The sequence below is a fragment of the Colletes latitarsis genome, chromosome 1 (assembly GCF_051014445.1).
Source record: "Colletes latitarsis isolate SP2378_abdomen chromosome 1, iyColLati1, whole genome shotgun sequence".
NCBI lineage: Eukaryota > Metazoa > Arthropoda > Insecta > Hymenoptera > Colletidae > Colletes > Colletes latitarsis.
The window spans coordinates 41,653,390-41,677,748 of NC_135134.1; the positions used below are offsets into that span (position 1 = coordinate 41,653,390).

The following is a 24,359-nucleotide window of genomic DNA, read 5'->3' on the forward strand; positions in this document are numbered from 1 at the left end:
AGAGTTTGAAAGATTTTTAGGATCTAGCATTTCTAAAATCCTTAAACGAATATGATTCATTCTTTTTATAATAAACAAAATTATAACAATGCTTATATGTGTTATTTTTACTTTTTAATCAAATTATTGTTTTTGCAAGTAGTTTCCAAGTTCATAAATATTGTGATACTTCTATATTTCGATAAATGAGCTATAGGTATAAAAACTCCGATCATATGAAGGACAAATTTAAAGCAGTAGAGTTTAAAGTAGACACCTATTATGTATATGAACCTTTTTAAATGGCGAATAATCTGTGGAGAATAACCAGTGTTAAAAAAATTGCGTTGAACCGAAAGCCTGAAGAGAAAAAATTCTGGCTGATCGCGAGCCGTCCCGAAAAGGTACCGTGCATCAAAACTGGCACACGAGCGTATCACGGTAGGCACTCGTGCGTTAGGCGTGACGCATGCAACCGGGAACGGTTAAGGCCAGGATATTTGTCCGTTTTATTACGCGCGTTACTATTATTTTAAACGCTAAAAATCGCAGGTCCGGGTGAGCTTTTTGGGGTTTGGTATCGCTATGAGCGGCGCCAATGTGGGGCAAATCGCGCAGTCCGCGGACAGAAAAGGTAGGAAAGGCTAGCCGGCGCCACTGGACTCCACTGGGAACCACCGGCTCGGCCCGGACCGAATCGAGTCGAGCGCAGTCGAGGGGAGTCGAGCGGCGTCGAGCCGAGTCGCAAGTCACCTCCGCTCACCTCACGGCGTGCTCGACTTCAGTCCGCGCTCGAGTCGTGCACCACGGAACACGCGATAGTCAGCCGTGCCGGCTGCCGCGACCGAGTTGGACACACGCGCCCGACCAGCACGGAGATCTCGCTAGATAACCGACCTCCCCCGTGTTTATCCAGCATCGCACCTATCGAAACAACAAACAGAGAGAAACAGGCCGAAGAGTTGATTCGTTGACATCGGCTGTCCGTCGTATCGCCAGCGGAAGAGGATTCGATCGACGTGGGATCAAGAATTACCCGCGAAACCCGTGACAACCGGCTAGATCGACGCACGGCTCGAAATCCCGGATGGCCGTTGTATTATGTCACACTCCCACGCGAGCGACGGCCGCCGGCGCGACGGTGAACCGAGCCAACGTCGTCGTCGTTTGACATTTCCACGAGCGCGGAGTGGTTGACGCCGGACCTGCTGTCGGTCGTGCAGACGCGCGTGGACTACGAGTGTTATGCTACGTTTGTCGCCGGTGACGAACGCGCCCGAGGACCGCGGGGGCAATATCGCGCGCCCACGGGACCACCTCTAAGGTCCAGTGACTTATCCTTGGTGACCCGCGTGATATTGTCTTTGTTGGTGTACCGCGCGGCACGCGGCTCTCTTATTATCGATCTGCTTCGCGGAACCGTGCGAGATTGCCGATGTTCGATAGTCGGCGCTCGAACTACGTCTGTGCTCGTTTAGAGCGAAGTCGGTGTTCGTCCACGGTAGACCTGTGAAACGTCCAGGTTGGATCAAGAGGATCCGTCGTCGGGATCGCTCCAGGAGGCAAGAAGGTAACGAGTACGAGAGGTGGCAAGTTCGTTTGCCGCGCGTTTTTCGCGCGTCGAGCAGAGTTCGACGCGCGCCGTCGTCCAGATTTTCGAGGTTACGTCCGATCGCTCGTGACTCCGGGCTATGAAATCGGTAATGAGCTGTAAATCTCCGAGGGGGAGCGCAACGTTAACGCGGCCGCGTGTGAGTCACACCGAGGGCACCGACGATATCGTCGATACGTACGCCACCATCCGAGCCGTGTTCTTTTTCCTTACGGTAGGAAATCGAAGGAAAGGATAATAAGCGAGAAATACACTCTCTCTTAGCCGGCGGCCGGTTTCGTCGTTGCGCTGCCGCGTGTGGGTGGACGCGAGAGAGAACGTGGCGCGGGGAGAGAGAGAGAGGGCGAGGAAACGAGGCAGCGCGCGCGGTCCGAGTCGATTTTTCGAAAATCCACCGTGAAACCTTCGTTAACGGCGATCCGAGCCTCGATAACCGAGTTCGTGCGCCGATCGATCGCGCACGAGATATCGCCGCGATTCCGATCGGGCCGCGCCGCGTGTCGAAAATCGAACCGCGAATGCGTCGAGAAGAAAGTCTCTACGTTTGTAAGTAAAACGTTGGTACTATTTTTCTTAACGTATAGCAAAATAAAGATCGTTTTATTCAACGTCTAACTATAAAACGTAAGAAAACAAAATATGCAGTGGTATATACAAGACATCTTTGATCTTTGATCGTATTAATCTTATTCGATATAAATTCCTACGTACAAGCAGTTTTGCACCGTATGAGAATTCGTCGAATCGACGTTTACGAACACAAACTTTGTCAATGTGCAGTGTTGACGTTCGTAATCACAACTAGTCTGTCGCAGTTTCCAGAGTAAAAGACATCAAAGTACTTTTAATTGTTGAGAACAGTTATAATATCAGTTTCAGTTCTTGAAATAGTTAAAAGAATCGTAAATATGTTGCAAGTGTTATGGATATATCGGTTTTATAAATCATTTTTTGATTTTGTAATCAGTATTCTATAATACAAATTGTGATTTTAGAAAATGATTGCAAAATGATGTAGGAAATGGTTGGCATAGAACCATTAAAGAAAGCTAATTTTTAAAATTAATCAATTTTCATCGAAAGAACACTCGTGGAGTTGGAAGAGAAACGTAAATCACTTTTGCTGTTCCGTGTTAAACAGTTTTTGGTCTGTTACATGAAATCGATGGTAAAATGAAACAGTAAGCGTATAGAGGTATTTTAGATACAAACTTTAGAGAAACAATTGAGAGCATGCCAGTACTAAAATGTGATATTACGTCCTAACGCGACAGTGATCTGAAATATATTGCGAGAAGTTTGCAGAATTGGCTACGCGTTCAACATCGTCGTTAATTGACTTGTGGCATAGGATGCAAGAACAGTGATATTTTAATGCGCAAGAATATTACGAGACTTTAGTATAAAATTTGCCAAAGCATGTACAAGCCATTATTAAAATCAAAAGCTCGTGGACCAGATATTGAGTCTGTAAAGAAACTCAACAGATTATAGAAAATCGATGATGCATATTCCATAAAGAAAATTTGTACAAAATGATAATATAAATTTAATATTGTTCATAGAAAACTAAAGCTTTTTGTTCTTTTTAAGTTCCATACTTAAACATTAGATAGAACATTATTTATATTCAAATTCCATACTAGTATTCAGTTTTGTTACTTATAATAAATGGATGCAAGTTTCAGAGAAAATGTTAGAGAACGTTTGTTGGCTTCTAAGTCGTTATTTCTAGTCACTACGAGCATCGCGTGCTTTTGCCAACTCAGATTTATGTATTTCACAAACGTATTAATCTATTACACGGTGGCCATCTTGTGTAATTTTTATACGCTGATGTTTCGTTTATAGAAATCAGCTTATCGTCAAAATCTCATTTAGCATCGTGGCTAATATGTGTAAACCGTTAAATTTTGTTGATAGAAGTTGCCACAAGTTCTTACATAGCGTGTCCTCCTTTAGCAAATTACAATCGATCCATTCTGCGTGCCGAAAATTGAATTGCAAACGCGTCGGAAAGAAAGTTTCTTCGCTTATAAGTTTACTCAACGGATGTATTGAATTTTTTTAATAATCTCTGTTAACGTAAGCAAGCGTGAGCTTCGGATGAAACTCTAGAGAACGTTTGTCGTGCTTTCGGGTCGTTATTTCTATATTCTCATTAGCGTATCTTGTACTTTTATCAGATGGTTTCATAAGTGTTTGCGTGTTTTTGTATAAATTAATTGCATTCGTGGAAAATATACACGAGTAAACAAAACAATATAATTTAATAAAATAGAAACTTATGGCAGAAGCAGCGATGAAAAGAACCGTATGACAATAGCTATCACCGGGAGAAAAGGCAGGAAATATAGATACACGTGTACAATAACGATCCATCGACATGTATGTTTGCACATACACATACGAATATAGAGTTAGACATATATAGTAACGAAGACATATTAATATTATTATTATATAAGTTATTGCAGGAGTTGGCAACTTTTTTATGACGCGGGTCACATTGGATCATTAAGGTTTATGATGGGGGCCACTTCAAGGCTTGTAGATTCAAACCTTTAATTATACGAAATAATTAAAAGGAAAGGTAGAAGCGAAGATTGAAAATAAATTTCTCGATTTTTCAAAGTTTTATTTAGAATAATGCTGTTCAAAACATAGGTATATATATAGATTATATATTTATGTGAGCTTTCTACCGAAATCCTTCGACGTAATTAACAGTTAACAATAGAAGCAAAAAATAACATTCGACATTTTTTCTCTAATGAAAACGTTTGTTCGTAAATATAAGTACGTTGTTGACCCCTAAATTATAGAATACAGAAAGTACAGAAGTATAAAAGAACGTGAAAATTAGGGTTAAGAAATTAGAAAAGCAATATAAGGAAGAGCGAAGAAGAAAGAGTGAGAATCTAGGAGTTTCGATCGTCAGAACAGAAGGATCAAGGATCATTAGGGTTGAAACTAATTAATTTGGCGATCTTCTGTCTATTTTGAAATATTTTTATGGAACTCAAACGTTAATATTATGAAAGTAACTTTATCTTTCTAATAAGTTCCTCCTGTTGCAACTGCTCACTAAAACGATGACAATGGTATATTAGACTAGTTAGCTATTTCTTAGGTATTCGATCTTGAAAATCATAGGAAAGGTGAAACGTTTAAAAATTCAGACACTCAAATATAGAAATGTGTTAAAAATATAAAAAACACGAACGATCGTAAAAACTGTGAGAACAGTATTGGATACAGAAAAAATTGTACGCACATAATTCCGAACAACAAATTTTGTGAAATAATTAAATTATTTGATCAAAAATTCCACTCTTTCATTTAATCCGACAAATGTACGTGTACACCATTAATTATAAATTTGTAGATATTAAATTTTTAATAGGGTGTTTAAAAGGATCGATGGATGATTACAAATCGTGGAATAAAATCATGAAAAACGTTTAGATAATATAATGTTGCACATATATTTAAGGTTAATTATAAAATTCGATCAAGTGAGAGATTATCAAACTGTAGAAAAAAAATGAAGTTATAGATTTTTCTTTGTTGTTCCATAGCTGTTTTGAGAAGGAAATATCTCTATCGTAAAGCTCAAAACACCTGTAGAAACCGAGACTCTACTGTATCGTCTTGTTACTCTAAACTCTCTGGGACTTATTCACAGAGTTTCCAGGTTCTTTAACAAAATTAACACATTAAAAATTCTCTATTATGCTTTGACAAGATCTATTCTGGAATATGGCAATATAATTTGGTCTCCATATTATAGAACATATATTAACAATAGTAAAAGAGTGCAGCACCTTGTCGATAGATACAGTGGTTGTCCTATACTTTTGACTCGCATAATTATGATGACTTACTCAATAATACTAATCTTCAAATATTGCATAATAGAAGGAAAATCACCGATATTATGTTTGTAAATAAACAATTATTCAATCGTTTCTGTTGTATGTGTCATCAAAGTATTTAAGAAATCACATTCTATTTTATTCTAAAAGTCATCTTACAACATTTGCAAGATTACTCGTGCATATTCTGTACACGCAAAAACAGATATAATTGAACAATCATTAGAAAGTCTAAAATTATCCTCGCAGTGCATTGTAAAGTAATTATTTTGCTAAAATTTTACAAGCAATAATATCTACTATGTATAATCTATATTTTGTCGTTCCTCACATATTACATCTTTTACACTAAAGGGGTTTTCTTCCCGTTAATAAAAGAGTAATAATAATAATAAACGTTAAAGAACACAAAATTTTCTTTTTGTCCTAAAGTGTAGGCGAAGGAGTCTCTTATGCGATACAATAACCAACGAAATGTTGTTACGTGATACGTCATTATATGTTATCATTCGTTACTCGAGATTTTTATCGAGATAAGAATTTAGTCCGTCCAGAAGCGAGAAGTCGGGCCGAGTATCCTTTTAAATTTTACCGACGCGTAATAAATTCAGGCTTGCGCCATCGAAACGTGCATTCGTCATATTAATCGAACGACCTCGTCGTCGTGCGCTGCCGTAACAGTCTAGCCGATAATACTGCGATTCGAGAGGCCAGGTCGGATTCGATGGTTTCGAGGAGCGAAGGAAGCAAAACGCTTCTAACTAAGCCACATTGAACTCGTCCGTCGCGCGATTGAGAGGTACACGCGATCAATGGCGCGATAACGAGGTCGTGGATCATCGAAAATCAGGAAGAAAATCGCGGCGTTCGCCGGTTCATTTTCCACCGAACGTAACGTGAAACTTCGTTTAGTCTGAATCGAACTTATGGGCGGCGATAAAGTCAAATCGAACCGAGCTGCGCACGCGTCGATCGTATAAATCGGAGATCTATGCGGGGTGTGGCAAATGTGACGTAACGCAAGCTACAGGGCGATCTTTCTCGATGAATTTAATTAAAATAGGAGATGGAATTCGTAGAAGGTGTATGGCATAAGTAACGAGACTAAGATTTTTGAAAGTCGTGCATCGTTCAGAAAAATAAAGTCACGTTCGATGCTACGATCGGAAATCGGTTAACGATCGAATAAAAATGAGCATACAAGTAATTTCACTGGTTGCACACAGTCTGTCCACTAAAATGTCTTAAGAACTGTTGACGGTACTGAAAAATTATTCGCTCGGGAATTAAATTGCTTCGAGGAAAGCATAATTCGATGCAATTAGTTTCTTTATAGACAAACGCGTTTAATAACATCGTGGAAAATGAAAATCTACGAGCGACAGTAAACGTTCGTCTAAGTATGAAAATCATACAAAATGTGTCCATGTATTCAGATAAAGGAAACAATAACATATACAATAGTAATTACTTTATGAAATCTGATAGCGTTATAATCTTTGATAATAGCAAAGATATATTTATTTGGACAGTGAAGTGATCTACTTGACGGTAATAATACTTTTTTATCGTAATATAAAAAGCAAGAATAATATAGAGACTGATGGAACTCGTTAAAAATAAGGAAATGGAACTCGTTAAAAGAAAAGTTTATCGAAAATGTATAGAAAACGTAATAGTTTCCGAGATTTTCGATTATGTCATTCGCGAATCGATCATTCGCTGTACTATAGGATTACTAATGTCTCGAGCGTTCAGCGCTCTAATTTCAAAAGTACATTTTGTTCGTATCTTCTGTGTATACAAACATTGTATATTTGTTTGAAGAACCAACAGATTACAGTCAAAATATTGTATCTTGGTCGATCGTCGCGTAGACTAAATATGGAGTCTTGCTTGTCGTATGAACTAAACGGCGAAAGGGTCGACTATTTAACTCTTACAATTAGTACAGACATTTATATAAAATTGCAAAGTAATTGGTTTATTCTTTGACGACAATCTTTCATACGTTAAGTATAAAACGAGGATTACAATGGACTGATCAGCATTACTTTTTCAGAAAAAGTAATTTTACGAGCAATTCGAAATACGAATTTTATTTATAAAAACAACAGCTATGTAAATTCTTGTATGATTCGTAAATAACTAATTAAAAATAATATGTGTCTACTTTCCCCGCCACTACATGCAATAACATAGCTAATTAAGCTATGTTATTGCATGTAGTGGCGGGGAAAGCATTGAAAGCATTGAAAGGGGTTAGATCACCTTGATGTGTTGAAAAAGAACTGTGTTTTCAGAAATTTATTTCTACACGACTAAAACACAGTTTTAGATCAAAATTGTTTAATAGAAACAGATGTTTACATTATGTTAATGTCTAAATTATTTAATTTCACTCGACACGAGATAACTTTGAAATATCTAATCGTAACATAGGATTAAAGAAATTAAAATAGTTATCTAAAGTGGTGAATATTAATTCAGTTAAGTGAATGAGTTATTAATTAATTAAATAATGGGACTGAGGTACTCGATAGGCCTCGTGCGGCCTTCTAAGACAGTGTTTCTCAATCTTTCTTTACACAAAACATAAACCCACCTTCTCAGTTTTATTTATTTATGTTACAAAAAATGACCAAATTTTGTATCGTTTCGAAATTCAAGATATATAAATCCACCATTATTTACAGAGGGTGCATAATACAAGAAATTACAAATAATTTACTTTAAACGTTCTTAATTTTCAAATGAATGCATGAAACGCGAAAATCTGAGCACAGTTCGTGATTATATACAACATATAATATAATTGTGTTTGTACCGAATATTCTTTACAGGAAACACCATAATGTTTCGAATAAATCGTAAATTTATACGTAATAAATGTGTGTATTTTAATATAAAGAAAGCTAAAGTTAATTTTCTGTTTGTCCAAGAAGCTCATAAGCCTGGATCAGAAGTGACCAGTGAAGAACATGTAAAGTAAACAATTTCCAACTTTTCTTCTCTATGCTTTTTCCATTTGAATCGCTTTTTCAATAATTTTCCAACCATGTTCGCGATAAATAATGGTGGATTTACACATTTTTGGGACTTAAAAACGATGTCACAAAAAAAAATACAAAGTTTGACCATTTCTTTTACATCTTACTCCGTGTTGGAGTTTGTCAAAGAGTCCAGTTTTGAGCGAAGAACGAAGTAATCTAAAAGGATCCTAATCTTTGGGCGAAAACACTCGAAAAATCAGAAAACGAAGTGCATGCACGCGAACGCGAACATACTTGTTGCAAACGGAGGTCTCAATCGTGGCGAGGCATAACGCAATAATAATCATAATGCCAGATCGATACGCGATATTCGTTGCATCGCGCGTTGTATGTCATTACAAGGATGGAGGATCGAAAGCGCACGGAATGTCGCGGGGTCGCGTAACAATGTCCCTGGAAAAAATATTTCTCTGCGTTTTCGTGCCTTATCGAACCGTAAATAATCGATCGATGAAATTATCTTGACGTTTTAAACGTTTAGAAATTTTTTTCGTATCACCTTTATCGCAAATATCTATGATAATTTGCGTCACGGAGTTCTTGCGCGCGATGAAAAACGTTTTTTTTGCCTTCTGGCCCTGTAAATCCACCTGAAATATTTTAAAAATGTTGTAGTCTTTCAATCTTATCCATTAAAATTAAGCATATTCTATTTTACAAAATAACAAGCAAGTTTGTACATTAGTATGTAGGATAAAGTAATTGAAGCGAATATTTTTAATTTTTTAAAATTCGTTGTAAGAAATCAATTGATAGGCGTCATTTTGTATTCTTTTTATTAAATAGATCTTTAGTAGACACGTAGAAAAGTTTATCGTAATATACTAATTGAAACACATATTTTGGCCTCGGTATAATTAATTGCACCGACAAAATATCGAAAATTCCTAGAGAAAATAGAATTATATAAATACCTACCTGTACACATTTATTAATATCTTTTCCAGAAAAAGAACACAGTATTACGACAAAAAGTGCCACATTTTGTGCTCTCCAGATTATTGATGTCACAAAATTATCACAGAATTTTAAATTTAACGTGTAAATAAACACATTGCATGATTTTCTTTAAAATTTTTTATTTCAACCACGATTTTCTTATTCCCCGGATTATATCGGTAATGTTGCAATTACGGTTCGTCCACAAATATCGATCATTAACTGGTCATTTGCATTACGAATTATACAATGTTAGTATTTTTTAAGATATCGTACAATACATATATAGTATTTCCTGCATGCTGATTTTCTTCTACCGTGGTAGTTAAATGATCGTTTTCGTGCCGCTCGTGTTTCTTCATTTTCGTTTCTTTCTGCACGGCGACGACTTTTCACAGATGCGATACGCATCTTCCAGTCGGGTTACGGGCTCGCGTGGAAAGTAAATAATATGCAAACGGCGTAATGAGTGTACAATTACCCGTGCGAGATTGTTCGATATACCAAGCCAGTAAAATCTGGAAATTATAAATCAACGTTTCCGTACCGGTGACTTTCTAATGTTGCCGCCAGTCCTCGTCGTTTCGTTTCCTTTCGTTCGACATTTTTGGGAACTCGATAGTCGTAATTGACGGCCGCTCGACGAGAAAACCGAACTATTTGAAAAAACTGACGATAGTGCAAGCTCATAGTTTCAGCAACGCGCGAAAGGTTCGAGTCGAAGCGTCTCGATAACAACGAATTACAAACGGGGTGATTCCTGATTTACATTTGTTAGTTTTCTCATGGAGACTCCATCTATCCAACACACAAAAAAGAAAATACTAAATTACTGACTTTCTGGGTCAATCCTGTTATTCATTTATTACTATTTTTTAGTAAAAGGCACTTGGCACTCTGCTTATGCAGGGTGTTCGACCACCTCTGGGAAAAATTTTAATGGGAGATTCTAGAGGGCAAAATAAGACGAAAATCAAGAATACCAATTTATTGATGGTGGCTTCGTTAAGAAGTTATTAACGTTTAAAGTTCCGCCAGTACTGAATTTTTTTCTCGAAAGTGGGTAGGATTTCGGGAGTATGTCTATTCACCAAAAATGATTATAATTGACCTCTGCAACCGAAAATAATTTTTCCAGAACGATTTGAAACTTTTCAAATTTGCCGAAAAATTTAGGCACCTACCCCCTGTCGATTTTTCTTAAAGATTCGTTTTTCATTTTTAGTAATTTTGTTTGACGTCCTATAGAAAAGTTGTCTAATACTTTTTTGTAGATACCCGTGAGATCTACTTCAGAAAAAAGTTTCATTAAAATATATTCACTATTATAGGAGTTATGACTGTTTGAAAATTGGACCATTTTTATGTGGTTTTTCTCACTTTACGGGGTCAAGGAACAACTTTTTCAATATTGTTACAATTTGTACATATTCTTCACTAAAATACGCGTTATTTGCTTTTTTAAACATGAAAATCCTTCAATCCGTTCAGAAGTTATGACGTTTTAAAGATACACACGAAATTTTGGAGTAACATTTCTGGCCTGAAATTATATTTTCGGTAAGGAATTTTTTTCTCGAAAATGGTTAGGATTTCGAGGGTATGTCTATTGACCAAAAATGATTATAATTGATCCCTGCAATCAAAAATAATTTTTTTAGAACGATTTGAAATTTTTTAATTTTGTCGAAAAATTTCACTCCTTCTCGAATTTTTTTCTCGTAACTGGGTAGGATTTCGGGGGTATATCTATTCATCAAAAATGATTATAATCGACCCTTGCAATCGAAAATAATTTTTTTAGAACGATTTGAAAAATTTTTTTTTTATCGAAAATATCACCACTTACCCGAATTTTTTTCTCGTAACTGGGTAGGATTTCGGGGATATGTGTATTCATAAGAAATGATTTTAATTGACCCCCGCAACTGAAAGTAATTTTTTCAGAACGATTTGAAATTTTTGAATTTAATTGTTAATAACTTTTTAACGAAGCCTCAATCAACAAATTGGTATTTTTGATTTTCGTCTCATTTTGACCCCTAGAATCTCCCATTAAAATTTTTCCCTGAGATGGCCGAACACCCCGTATAACATTGAAAGTAGATTGAAAAGTTGGAGAAATAATAGTAAATAAAAAGAAAACAGTAAACAAAATAGAATATATATATAATAGTCTTGTGAAATATTCTGAAAAACATAAAAATTATAATATCTGTTTTATAACTTCAAATACTTTATTCTTACACAATAAAACTACTTTAATGTTGTAACATTGATTTTACTGCATTCCAGCCTTTCAGAATCGATAGGATCCCCCCCCCATGAACATTGGGGGAAAGCTTGGTTAAACTAATAATAATGCTAGAATTTTTCCCAAAGAAAATAAAAAATGGATCGAGGATTTTGTTTTCGTTTAAAGCATCGAAACGAGAGAAAGCCTTTTAAAATGTAATAAATCAAATCGGACGTTGCGAGGTATCGCAAACGGAGGAACCATTATTCCAACTCGGAGCTCTCGAGCCAGTGTTTAATGGACTCGCGGTGACAAAAATCTCAACATGTTTGCGTGTCGTTGACTTTGAGCGTGAATAAAAAAGGATCGTTCGTAGCGAGCGTACAAGATGAAACGGACGGAACTTCGGGTTCATTTATAAAGTTTGCAACGCGCGAAGGATACGCGGGTCGCGTTTGTAATCGAGCACCGTGCACGCGCGGTATCTGGTTTCATAGTTTTAGGTGCTAAAACGTATGCAATTCTCTGCCGGTTAATTGCGTCCCAAAGAAAGAGAAACGCAACGTTTTACTGTCCGCTCCTCGAGATAACTCTCGTTAGTAATTTATTGGCGATTGACCGGCCGCGCGATATATCGTGGTCACCGGCGTGATTAACACCCAATCGCGACGGCGACGAGGAAAACGGCGTACCCATGGTGCCCAACCCAGTAGTCGACGATTAATTCCTCGGGAGGAAATTATAACTTTAAGCCAGCCAGGCTGCAACGCGCCACTTAACGGCCGAAATTATTGGCGGCCTATTTAGCTCGTAATTGGATCGTTCGTCAGACGGGACAATCAGGATATACATAATCATCGAATAGAAAAAACGGGCATTTCATATTTAAGATCGGTCGTTTCGAGTCGAAATTGTAAACGGTATACCGAGTCGCTCAAGGGTACCAGGCAGTCAGAAAATGGATTTTTTTACTTTTTTTTTCGAAAGTAATACTATTCAGAAATTAAATGCCAAAGTTTCATGACATCGTGGTGAAAAATAAGGATTTGGGAGATGAAAATGTGTTGGAACAGTTAATAGTTTGGACAATTGTAAACAAAAACCAGCACTTTCCGATGATGTTTTTAAAGTAATTTTACCCATTTATGAAGATTTGAGAAATGGAAAGCTATTTGAACTATTGGTTGTTTCTTCTAATCGTTAACGTTTATACTAAAATATATAAAATATATCTTTGCACGTGGAATAAATAAATGCTCATTCCTTTTTCCAGACTTTAAATAACCACCATGTTCTAATTGTCTTCCATAGAGTACCTATAATACTGTTTTTATAATTTTAAGTTTTGTGATTTCTATCGTTGTTATTGTTATTTTTATTATTATCATTTTGTTATATGCTAAAACGTCACATGAGAAACTCTTTTGCATAATCTTTTGTATTTTGGTGAAAGTATTGAAGCGAAGATACATAAAACTCTCGTACAACGTTAGAAATGGAAAGCATTTGTCACGACATTCGCTGGATATAAATTTATCGAACAAAAGATTCACATAATCGATCATTTTTTTTTATTTGAATTTTTATTTTTTTCTTTGATAACTTAATTTTTTTTTTATTATTTTTTAATACGTTTACTGTCCTGATTTAAACTTGCAACATGTACACTATTTCTCTGTATAAAGTTTATACCTACGTTCTATAAACATTATAGTCCGTACAAGTGCAAACGTATCTCTCACAGTTTGCTTCCAATAACAGATTAACTCTCGATAATTCTGTATGAAGTCACATATTCATTATCTGCATTTTTTACAGCCGATTTAATCCCATTATCAGTATCTATCAATTGTGGTTTTAAAACAATACCTATGACCTACAAATAGTCTGTTCGCAAGTGTCCTACAATTTCTCACAGTAGAAGTATTATAGTTAAAAATGTTGCTGTGTATTATAATTTATTTTTTAATTTGAATCTCATTATACAGGGTGTTCGGCCACCCCTGGGAAAAATTTTAATGGGAGATTCTAGAGGCCAAAATAAGATGAAAATCAAAGATACTAATTTATTGATTGAGGCTTCGTTAAAAAGTTATTCAAAAATTAAATTAAAAAATTTCAAATCATTCACAGAAAAATTATTTTTGGTTGCAGGAGTCAATTACAAACATTTTTGGTCAATACACATACTCTCGAAATCCTACGCACTTTCGAGAAAAAAATTCTTTACCGAAAATATAATTTCAGGCCAGAAATGTCACTCCAAAATTTCGTGCGTATCTTTAAAACGTCATAACTTCTGAACGGATTGAAGGATTTTCATGTTTAAAAAAGCAAACAACGCGTATTTTAATGGAGAATATGAAGAAATTACAAAAATATTCGAAAAATTGCTCCTAAATCCCGTAAAGTGAGAAAAACCTCATAAAAATTGTCTAATTTTCAAACTGCCAATACTCCTACAGTAGTGAATATATTTCAATGAAACTTTTTTCTGAAGTAGAGCTCATAGGTACCTACAAAAAAGTATTAGACAACTTTTCTGTAGGGCGTCAAACGAAATTATTAAAAATCAAAAACGAATTTTTAAGAAAAATCGACAGGGGATAGGTGCCTAAATTTTTCGGCGAAATTGAAAAGTTTCAAATCGTTCGAGCTTATAATTCTTTAAATATTTACTTTTTTGTTATATAAAACTGTCGCACAATGTAAAATCGTGCACAGAATTTAGTTCAAAGTTTTATAGCATTGTTTGACGTGGATGCAAGGCCTTGGTGTCGCCAATTTAGTTCAAATTTTAGGGGTAGTGGTATTGGTTTTCGAATTTAGTCACGCAAACAGGTTTCTGAAATATTAATATTCACGCATTTATTTTAAAAAATGTTGATCCATTTCTGTATAAATTTGTTAACGTAAACTATAAACCCGTACGAAAGATGCTTTGAAATTAATAGATTCAGTCGTACGAAGTAAATTATGGTCACTTTAATAAACTCATTTCGTTTCGGAACGCGACCCCTCGGAATATAGTTACCGAAATAGCTGTGACGTGTTACGATATTTTTGTCAGTTCTATTATATATTATATTTTTAATTAGTCTTTACAAGGGAAGTACAACTGCGACAGGAAGAAAAGAAATTCCAAGGGAGTCCTGGCTTCTTGTATTAGTCCACGAATAGCCCATAAAAGAATTTAAAGGTCCCGTTCGGGACCATAATGAAATGCCAAAACACGTTTAGAGAGCAATTCTCCATAATACTCGTCAGGTTAAACTCGAGGTTTCTTACGTTCCTTAAAATATGGTAGCTCTGAAAAGAGCTGATTATTTTGTCGACTCGGAATTGTTGCCCGGAGGTGGTTCTGCAGCTGTTTTATGGGAAAAGGACGAACACACGCGGATCTCATATCGCAGTAAAAGAAAATAAATATAATAAAAAAATTACTGAACGCAATTGTCGTATAAATGTAAAGCATAAATGTCCTTTACATCAAGAACACTTTATGGGTTCTCGGAGCGTGCGACATTCGATAATATTTTTCCCAAATAAACAAATGTAGAAGCACGACGACAGATCTCGTTAAGGTAGAGCAAAGCAGATGCATTGTAATTTGTAATTTAACTAATTCAGACGACGTCTATAAATACCTAACAGATAAAATTTATGTCGACGAGTTAAATTCTTAATAAAAAAAAAAAAGATTGAGAAAGATATATATATCGTGATCATTTTTATCCGAAACATTCCGATCGTTAACCTCCGTTTCGATCGCTCCACAATTTCAGGAACCACCCTGTATGGCGTAGACCAAGCTAAAGGCACGAATTAAAATTTGATGCATTAAACATAGGCAGTCTCGAAGTTGGATCAATTTCACGAGTCTTAACCTTTCTTATGTTAGACTAGGTGAAACTCGACCGTCGTATCGATAGCGATTACAGCCGTTCCGTTGATTTCCCGGTACAGTAGTGATTAACGTTCAATCCGTCGATGCTCGAATGGTAGTCGATCGATATCGTAGCTAGATACCGATGATTATCTCGTATCGCGTTTTGAACCCTCCTATTACACGAACTCTATTACCAGCTCATTGCCGCTGAAATTAACTAGACACTTTCATTAACTTGGCCTTTAAGTCGCGATCAATTCGAGTATTATTTAATGAACATCCGTAATCTTTACGTTCGTATCGCGATCCCGTTTCGTCCGCCTGTAATTTCATTATTACTTCGATTTTCTCTTCGTCTACGGTGTGTGTGTGTGTGAATCGTTTTGCTAAAACCTGATACGCGCTAACGTCGACCGTTTGTTTTGTTCCCAGCGTCCAGCGGTTTCCGGCCGTACGAAGAAGGATCCGTGTTGTCGTCGAGGATCCACGAGGTTTACGAGTGCGATATTTCGATTTTCGGAATCCAGCCCGCGGACGATAATTACGCGAGTGTCATTCGTCGCGGTTTGCGTTGTGCCGATCTTGTCTGTGATGAACGACACGCGAAAGTGAATAATTAAACGTAACGTACGGGGAGGACCAAGAAAGAGGGAGTGTCACAACGCGTGTGAAATGGATGGTACGCCAAAGAATAGAGAAGCAGTGTTAATATATGGATGCCCATGGGTGGAATTTGGCCGAAATGTGCCAGCGCTACCATCACGCTGTACCGGGAGCCCAAAATTCCTCGCCAGGTAGGGATCCTTCGGCTGCCATCGTGCAAGGCCTCTCAACGGCTGCGCATATCGAACAGGCCAGCCCTTCTTACTCCCACTACACGTGAGTACATTACATTTTTTAACTAGATTTTTTTAACAACACTCCTTCACTCTCTACCGATCTACGCGTGGCTCAGGATCAGAGCTGTCTGTACTAAGAATGTTCCATTTGGAATCGATTTTCTAGAAAATCGATCATTTTAATACGATTATAACTTGATTACAACGAATTACAAACGGGGTGATTCTTGATTTACATTCGTTAGTTTTTCCATGGTGATTCCGACTACCCAACACATTTGGAATCGATTTTCCAGAAAATCGATCTTTTTAATACGAATCTCGACTCTTGGATATCCGATTTTGGCACGATCTCTTTTAAGGGCGAAAATGCAGTTTTTCCATTTTACTTATAGTGCGATGTGTGAGACTTTTCTGTTTGCTCTTGAATCTACACTTTCAAACCTTGCAAATAGCAACAAGTAAGAAAAGAAAAATTAATATTAACTTTGAAAGAAGTATTATAGACTATCCATATCATTTCTAGCTTGAGGACCATTCCTTAACCCTCTATGGGCCGAATTTATTTCTTAAATATAAACTTGCAAGGCATTTACTTTGATATTTCAAGTTGATGTTGCTGCCAATCGTTATCAATATTGTTATTGGTTATCTCAGAGTATACGTCATCTTGTGAAAAAAGTAAATTATTTGGTAAAATGTCGACATATTAGCATGTGACCTGAAAGTTATACGGGCCCATAGAGGGTTAAATTAATCATTTTTATATTAATTGGTAAAGATTCTGTTTCGTTTATCGGATTAAAAAAATTAAATGATCACATGATTACATCTGGGATTTTGTTTAAAATTGAATATGATGTAGACCATACAATATTAGGGGTAGTTTAAGTCATCATTTTGCTGGTTTCGAATTTATTTAAAAAGTACAGCCCTGTAAAGTTTACGACTTTTATGAAAATGGGCTGTACTTATGAATTTGTATCTTGGAAACTATTTAGCGTACTGAGATGCTTTTATCAATTTTATTAGAAAAGGATTGGCTTTCCGAAATAAATTTTATTCCGAATGAAAAATCAATTTTCCAATATCGGAAATTATAAATAAATTTTTATTTTATTGATTTATCATTATGGACAAAATTTATTTAGAAAAGTCCATCCTTTCCGAATAAAACTGAAAAAACACTAATTGAGGCTATCAAAATGATGACTTGAATTACCCTTCATATCGTATGGTCTACATAAAATTCAATTTTTTAAAAAATCCCAGATATAGAAGAAAAAAAGTGATTGATTTGGTGTGGAATGACCCATTATTATTAGTTTGCTTTAATAATTTTGTAAATAATTTGCATTTCTAGTGTCTTGCAAAGCAAAAAGTACTGTTTGGAAGTATTTTATCCGCACTAGTGCTGGTGGCAAATGCAAACTTCGTTAATTATTAATTGTTTTATTTGTCATACCTTAAATATAAATTATAAACATGCAAATTTGATTTAAAGATTTCGAGATTTATACAGTACACGGTAACCCATTAATATTTCGATAGTAATAGATAGTATACCGAAGTGGTACCTTGAACGATTTCGTAAATCGATTGTCAATCGATTCTTCGGAGTTCGATTTCATGCTACATCGATTCTAGTCGCTTCAATTTAAAACTGATTCAAGAATCGAATATCCCTAGTTTATTCTATTTAATTACTCGAATATTCCAGTAGCTCGAAATTCGAAACGAACCAAATCCGATTTCACGTGAACCGTGTTTTCCTTTTTGTGGATTATTCTAACACAATAGTTGTAAAATTAATCTGCATTATGTATTTTTTATTTGCAATCTCTTATTTGTAACAAAATGGATGTGCACACGAAAAATACGAAAAGTCCCTGGATTTACAAGGACCTGACATTAATGTCGAAGGAGCGAAAGCTACTCCATAGTTGTAGATGAAGTCATGTTAAGTTAAAAATTATTTTTAATATTTGTAGCCCATAGATATTCGCTGCACATCGTTTAAATTTTTATTTGTATTGATTTAAAAATTATTGAAAGTCCATTGTTTGAAGTCGTTTTTCGAAATAATGTCTCGTATGAATAAATTTTATTCCACATTTTCGGTCCATTTTTTTATGCAGGTTGGGTTTCACAAATAAAGAGAAAGGCAGGATGTTTACAAATCGTGTTTAATGTAAAATAAATGCAAGCTTACTGGCTAATTATAACTGGCGAGAGCTTTACGTAGCTTTGAATAGGATGACGTAAATGACCTCAAACAACCTCTGTACTGAATTATTCATGTAATTTATTTTTTACTAATTATGCCTATAAATATACATGAAAATTAAGTAAAGAATCTTAGAGAATCGTCCACGAAAACCAAAAGTTTTATATCGATCTTCGTAAAAAGTCATGGATACATTATTTGTGTATTTTGTACGGTAATGGCAGGTCCGATGTTTCTCTTCTTTTTCGAAAGTACACATTCTCGATTGTCTCATAATTGGGTCGTAACCGTGATCGTTAATATACATACGATGGCCTAATTTTGTTAAATTTTAAATGCAACAATCGTGCGAACTGTGTTTCGAGAGCAATTTCATTCCTCGCGATCAGAATCAAAGTTTTCAGCAAGACGTTACTAATTAGAGTTTGAATCTCTTGACATTGTATGTTGTAGCGATTTCTTCTTTCGTGGAAATTCAAGTTTACACAGTGTTGTTTTTACGTTGGTTTCTTTTCCACTTCACGGCGTAAACAGATAGGTTAGAGCAGTTCACGAGCAAAAGTAGAATAAGTTAATTATGTATGCACAAATGGTTGTCTGCATATTTTTTCACACGTTAGTCGTGGTACAAAAGAAATGAAGATCGTTAAAGTAAAAGTTGGACTGGGTATAGACGATCGTATTAAAATAAAAAAAGTAAACAAAGTCGTTTAAAATTAAATGTAGTTATCCACGAACGCTACTTATTCAAATTACATTGATCATCTTTATTCGCAAGCTTCGTTATAACTACCAACTACTACTATAAATCCAACTCGTGCTTTTTAAGCTTGATTAGAATTTAAATAGTAATTTCTTTTCAAAATCGGTAAGCAATAATGAATAATACCAAAATTATCGCTACAAGTTATTTAAACAAATTTTATTTCTTTGTAAATGTTTTTTATCTATTTGTTATTATAGTTAAATGTATTTAAAAATATATGAAGTTTGTTTCGTCTTTATTATATTTACAGTGAAATATTTGTCTTAATTAATTATTTTAATGTTAAAAATAAAATTTATGTAAATAAGATAATGACGTGTAAATAAGGCTATTTTAATGGAAAATTGATTTTTGATTTTTGTTCTCTGCATGCTCGTTACGCTGCGAGTCGTGGGCGAAAATTTCGCGGAAAATTAAGTTCCTTCGCGTTTCGTTTGCGTTTCGCGCGTGCCCCGACCGTGGTTGTAGCCGCCTTATCGCAGCACGAGACGTTCTCAATTGTATTATATATATTAATAACGATACAACGAATTAGGGATAAGTATACGACTCCGCAGCCAGGCCTCCGTAATCCTGTTATTAGCGCGGCGATTAGGGGAAGATGATCCCCGGGCAAATTGCAGGGGCGTGTACCGCGGTGTTTGGTTAACGTAATCGCCAATCACTATCGTTGATCCGCGCAAGTCCGCGAACAGGGCTCAGGGACGCGTACCCTTCGGTACCACGTCGTGTTTCCCTTCTTGGTGAATTTTCTTCGTTCACGTGTATACTTGGAACGCGATCGAGTCTTCTATGTCCTGCAGACATTCGTGCCAGAGACTCCATTAAATTGTAGTTTACGCTCAGATTCAATATTTCACTGTTATTACGTCGAATTGGCCAAACCGAACGAGAGAAAAGTCTCTTCTTTGAACATTACAAAGTTTTTTAGACGTCGACGCTGGGGATACTCTCGTTCCCCGATATGGATTATTTATCGGATCCCGAACTCATTTATTCTGCCATCTTATCGGTCAGCTTTATCATTCTACTACAGAAAGTATTCGATCTACTATTAAAATACTAAATCGTTTGAAAATATTGCAATTTTTTAGATTCTTACGAACATTAAATGTAGAGGAATACTAGATGGGTTTGATATAAAAAGAAATGATCAAATTTCTTCCTTTTATTTTTAACGAGAAGAAGAGTATTCATTATTGCAAATATGTCAATAAATAAATAAGTAAATGATACTTTTTTTATGTAAAAATTATAATACTACTTGTAACTGGGTATTTTCACATTTCCATGGTCTTTTGGTGTCGAAGATATGAGTTCCATACGTTTTGGGGTAATTTTTGACACGAAAATCGCGAGTGTAGAGCGAAATGGAGGAACGTTGTACGGTTAAAATAGAAACTCTATTTTCGTCGCGAGAACAAACGTCCGCGATGGAACGTGTTTTCGGTGGAAAATAAAAACGAAACAAAAACAAAACTGTACCTGGATTGTCTCTTCAACTGCTGATGGGGCTTCCTGGCGACGAAGATCATCTTCATTAAAATTGTTCCGGTCGGTTCCATCCGTTGCTCGCGGCCGTCGCATGGATCGCGAACCATGTCACGATATTCAGTCACATGTCCCGACGAGTAACTCTCGTAGCCTAGATTCATAGTGTCAAGGAATCGTGTACAGTTGCGTAGGTATTTATATTGACACCTACGTATACCAAGAACTTGCAACATTATTTTATCATAATAACATTTTCCACTTCATCGTTCGAATACTCGTACACCAATGTTTACAAATTTTATACTCGATAAAAATCTCCACGTTGCCAAATATTTTATGCTCCGAATAGATATATCCTATCTCTGACGAGGCAAATAAAGTATTTTTTGTTAATTCGATTTATTTTATTCGAAACAAAGTGACATTCGAACCGCTAGCGATGTCAACAATCTCGAGACTTTTGTTTTATCGATTTATGTAATTGTCAAATTTAATATTTACTCGCAATTCAAGCGATTGCTTGCATGTTACAATATATATTAACGAGTATTTCTTCGATTGTTCGACCTAATAGGGGCGAGATTTTGTCGTATGATCTAGAGGGTTAAAAAGTTAGGGGATTTATTTTTCATTTTAAAGGTAGTTCATTAATATATTGTAATATCGTTTCTAGAATATATTATAGAAATTGTTTAATGTACATTTAGATAACGAATCGTCAATAGGAACGAGGCAATGATATTTTATGAATATTTATTCAGAATCGAAGCGATTGTATTCTTATTGCAACATTTAAAATAACTTAATAACTAAACGTACAGGCATGCGCCAGTGTCTCTCGAGAGGTTAATATCATGCTTGCACGCACAGTACTTGGCAATTTTAGTAATTTGTATGCTGTCCTTCCTTCGTACAGAGAGGGTGTTCATAAATTCATGATATACATTTTGCACGCGTGTAACATACTACGGAATATACGAATAAGTGTTGGTAAACATGGGCACCATAATCAACTGTTTTCGAGTCATGAAATAAAAATGCATACAGTCATCATGGAAAGTATTCGATAAGTCATCCGTCCATATGATGCATCCAGGTTGAAATTTATAGAGATTCTGAAACGATGCAATAATGTTCAGCAGAAACGATTACGATAGAACAATTGTAAATATTAGAACCGTTCGATTACTATAGAAAAGGGCACAACAATGTAACTTTGACTTTTGTACACATTTTTCTTTTTTATTTTCTTTTAAGAATAATATTCTACTGTAACGAAATACCAGAATTACGCAGATTTTATTTCTGAACAACGAATAAAAATGATTCGTTCGTAAACAAGCTTTTGTTAAGAACTAGAGCTATAGTTCTTCGTTCACTGCATTATATACACAATTCTTTACCATTTTCTGAACACTCTGTATTTACGAAGTCTCCATGCAATAATGAGTGTCTGAAATCGAGGTTGTTGTAAGTTGATTAATTTTACACGCTTAATATTTATCGGTGTCATCTTTAATTTGAATGTCGAAATAGTCGATTCAATTGATGGTACCTAATCTTATAAAATGCATTATACGCTACTGAAATTTTATGGTATCTATCGATGAACAAACGATGATAATTTCAAGGATCGTTTCTGCTTCAAGACACGGGAGACACTTCCTGTATATTTGTCATCGGTGGTTAATTCTATTCTACACAGACACGCTCGACGACATCTTGTTTTCCTAAGTATAGTTATACGCTAGCTTCTTAAATTCGCGACTTTTTTTCAAAAGGCAAAATTATTAACTAGCCTCAATTTTATGGAATACTCTCATTTTCTTAGGAAGTTATTTCATTTCATTACATTTTTATATCGGCGAATGAACAATGATAATTTAAACAATTTTTAAATACTTGATACATACTTGAAATCTTCCTTAAAAATTATACTTCCCGTGGTAATGAATCTTCCAATGGAATTTTGATCATCACCATTACTATTTGTCAAAATACACTATTTAGCGACGGAATCTGTATGCCCGTATCGAGTAGTATGGAACTTAGGTTCGAACAAAGACAAAATGCCCGATACTCTGTTCTGGGGTATTTATGTTAATTAGCTAAAGAAATCGTGAGCACGCCATATGACCATCGAGCACTTCGCAAAGAAGAGTTAGGTCAGACATAGTCTTCTCTTCTAGGGTACTAATCCCTAACATTACGGGACTACGGTTGTAGTCATTACAGGGATGACGAGATTTATTGGCGACATATTCTAAACATTTGTGCCTCACTATTGCAAGTGAAACTTTACGCTTATTAGAATACAGATACAGAATGAGATACAGAGAGACAAGAAAGGAAAATGAAGTTTTTAAATAAACTCCTAATTTCTATGCTTAAACATCCCTCCCTCTTTATTCACCGAATTTCAAACTTGCAGACTATTTTTTTACTTCCAAAATTGTTTTTAAGTATGTGTTATTTGGAATAATGAAATGACGAAATAACTTTATTCTTCGATCCGTTTCAAATAACATTTTGGCGGGGTCGTGAAAAACCCTAGCCATTCCAGGATTAATAGGAAATTAATGTCGTCGCAGACGATCGGACCTTGAGGTAGGAGCTCGAGGCGTTGTTCGAACGACGAATCGATTTACAAACATCGATTATATCGTCGAAACGTCGATAATTCCGTGAACGATACAGTACTCGGTGCGCGTTGGTTTTTCTTGGTAGCTTCGACGCGTCAGGATTCACGAAGTTTCTTTGTCCATCGCCGCGTAGGACAATACCCGGGGACTTCCCCCGAATTTCGAGCAGGCTGTTTCGACAAAGCAGCTTTCCATCGAACGATAATAAATGCAAAATGACGGTTACAGCGGGCGTGTAGACGATGACACCGGAGGACCGTCCGCCTCGCGTCGACTGACCCCGTAATTTCTGCGACCACGATGACTCAGATCAATGACTTGACGACTGGACGATGACTACGTACTAATTACGGATAAAAATCAATTACGGTAATTTCGAACGAAACGCTCGAACCGAGCGTTCCCTTGAGCGACGTTTCCGCGAATCGCGATACCGCTTCAAACCGTGCATCCGAGTGTTTTGCATTTTTTTAATTCTTCGCGCACTCGGACGAAATATGTCTCGAGTCCGGAGAAAAGATTTTTTTAGTTCCGCCGGATACAACGGAGTCTACGCTCGTGCGTGAAATATTGTAACGTTCGACAAGGAAAATATACGTTCACGCTGAGTATTCATTCGAAAACTTTATTTTCAAATGAATTCGGTAAACGAAACGTTTTTGGGAAAAGTGTTAAAAACTCTAGGTTTACTTTTTATTTCTTGAGCTTTTTCAAGGTTATTCGAAGGTCAATTTTGTAGATATCTATATTTCACAGATTTTTATTTTACAAAAAGAAGGACACTTTTGTGTTTTTTGTTTCGTTT

At 36.0% G+C, this 24,359-nt stretch overlaps 1 protein-coding gene across 3 annotated transcripts in view; it reads left to right on the forward strand.

The window, feature by feature from the left end:
• The window catches only part of LOC143341705 (uncharacterized), a 117,449-nt gene that overhangs the window by 37,230 nt on the left and 55,860 nt on the right, over positions 1–24,359 (forward strand). For 2 of the 3 annotated variants that reach the window (XM_076765009.1, XM_076764918.1), the window contains exon 2: positions 16,019–16,465. In XM_076765009.1, the coding sequence (XP_076621124.1) occupies positions 16,299–16,465 (167 nt within the window). In that variant the 5' untranslated portion in view covers positions 16,019–16,298. Of the gene's footprint in view, positions 1–702; positions 1,550–16,018; positions 16,466–24,359 lie in introns of those variants that run through there. The other variant, XM_076764833.1, reaches the window with a different exon arrangement.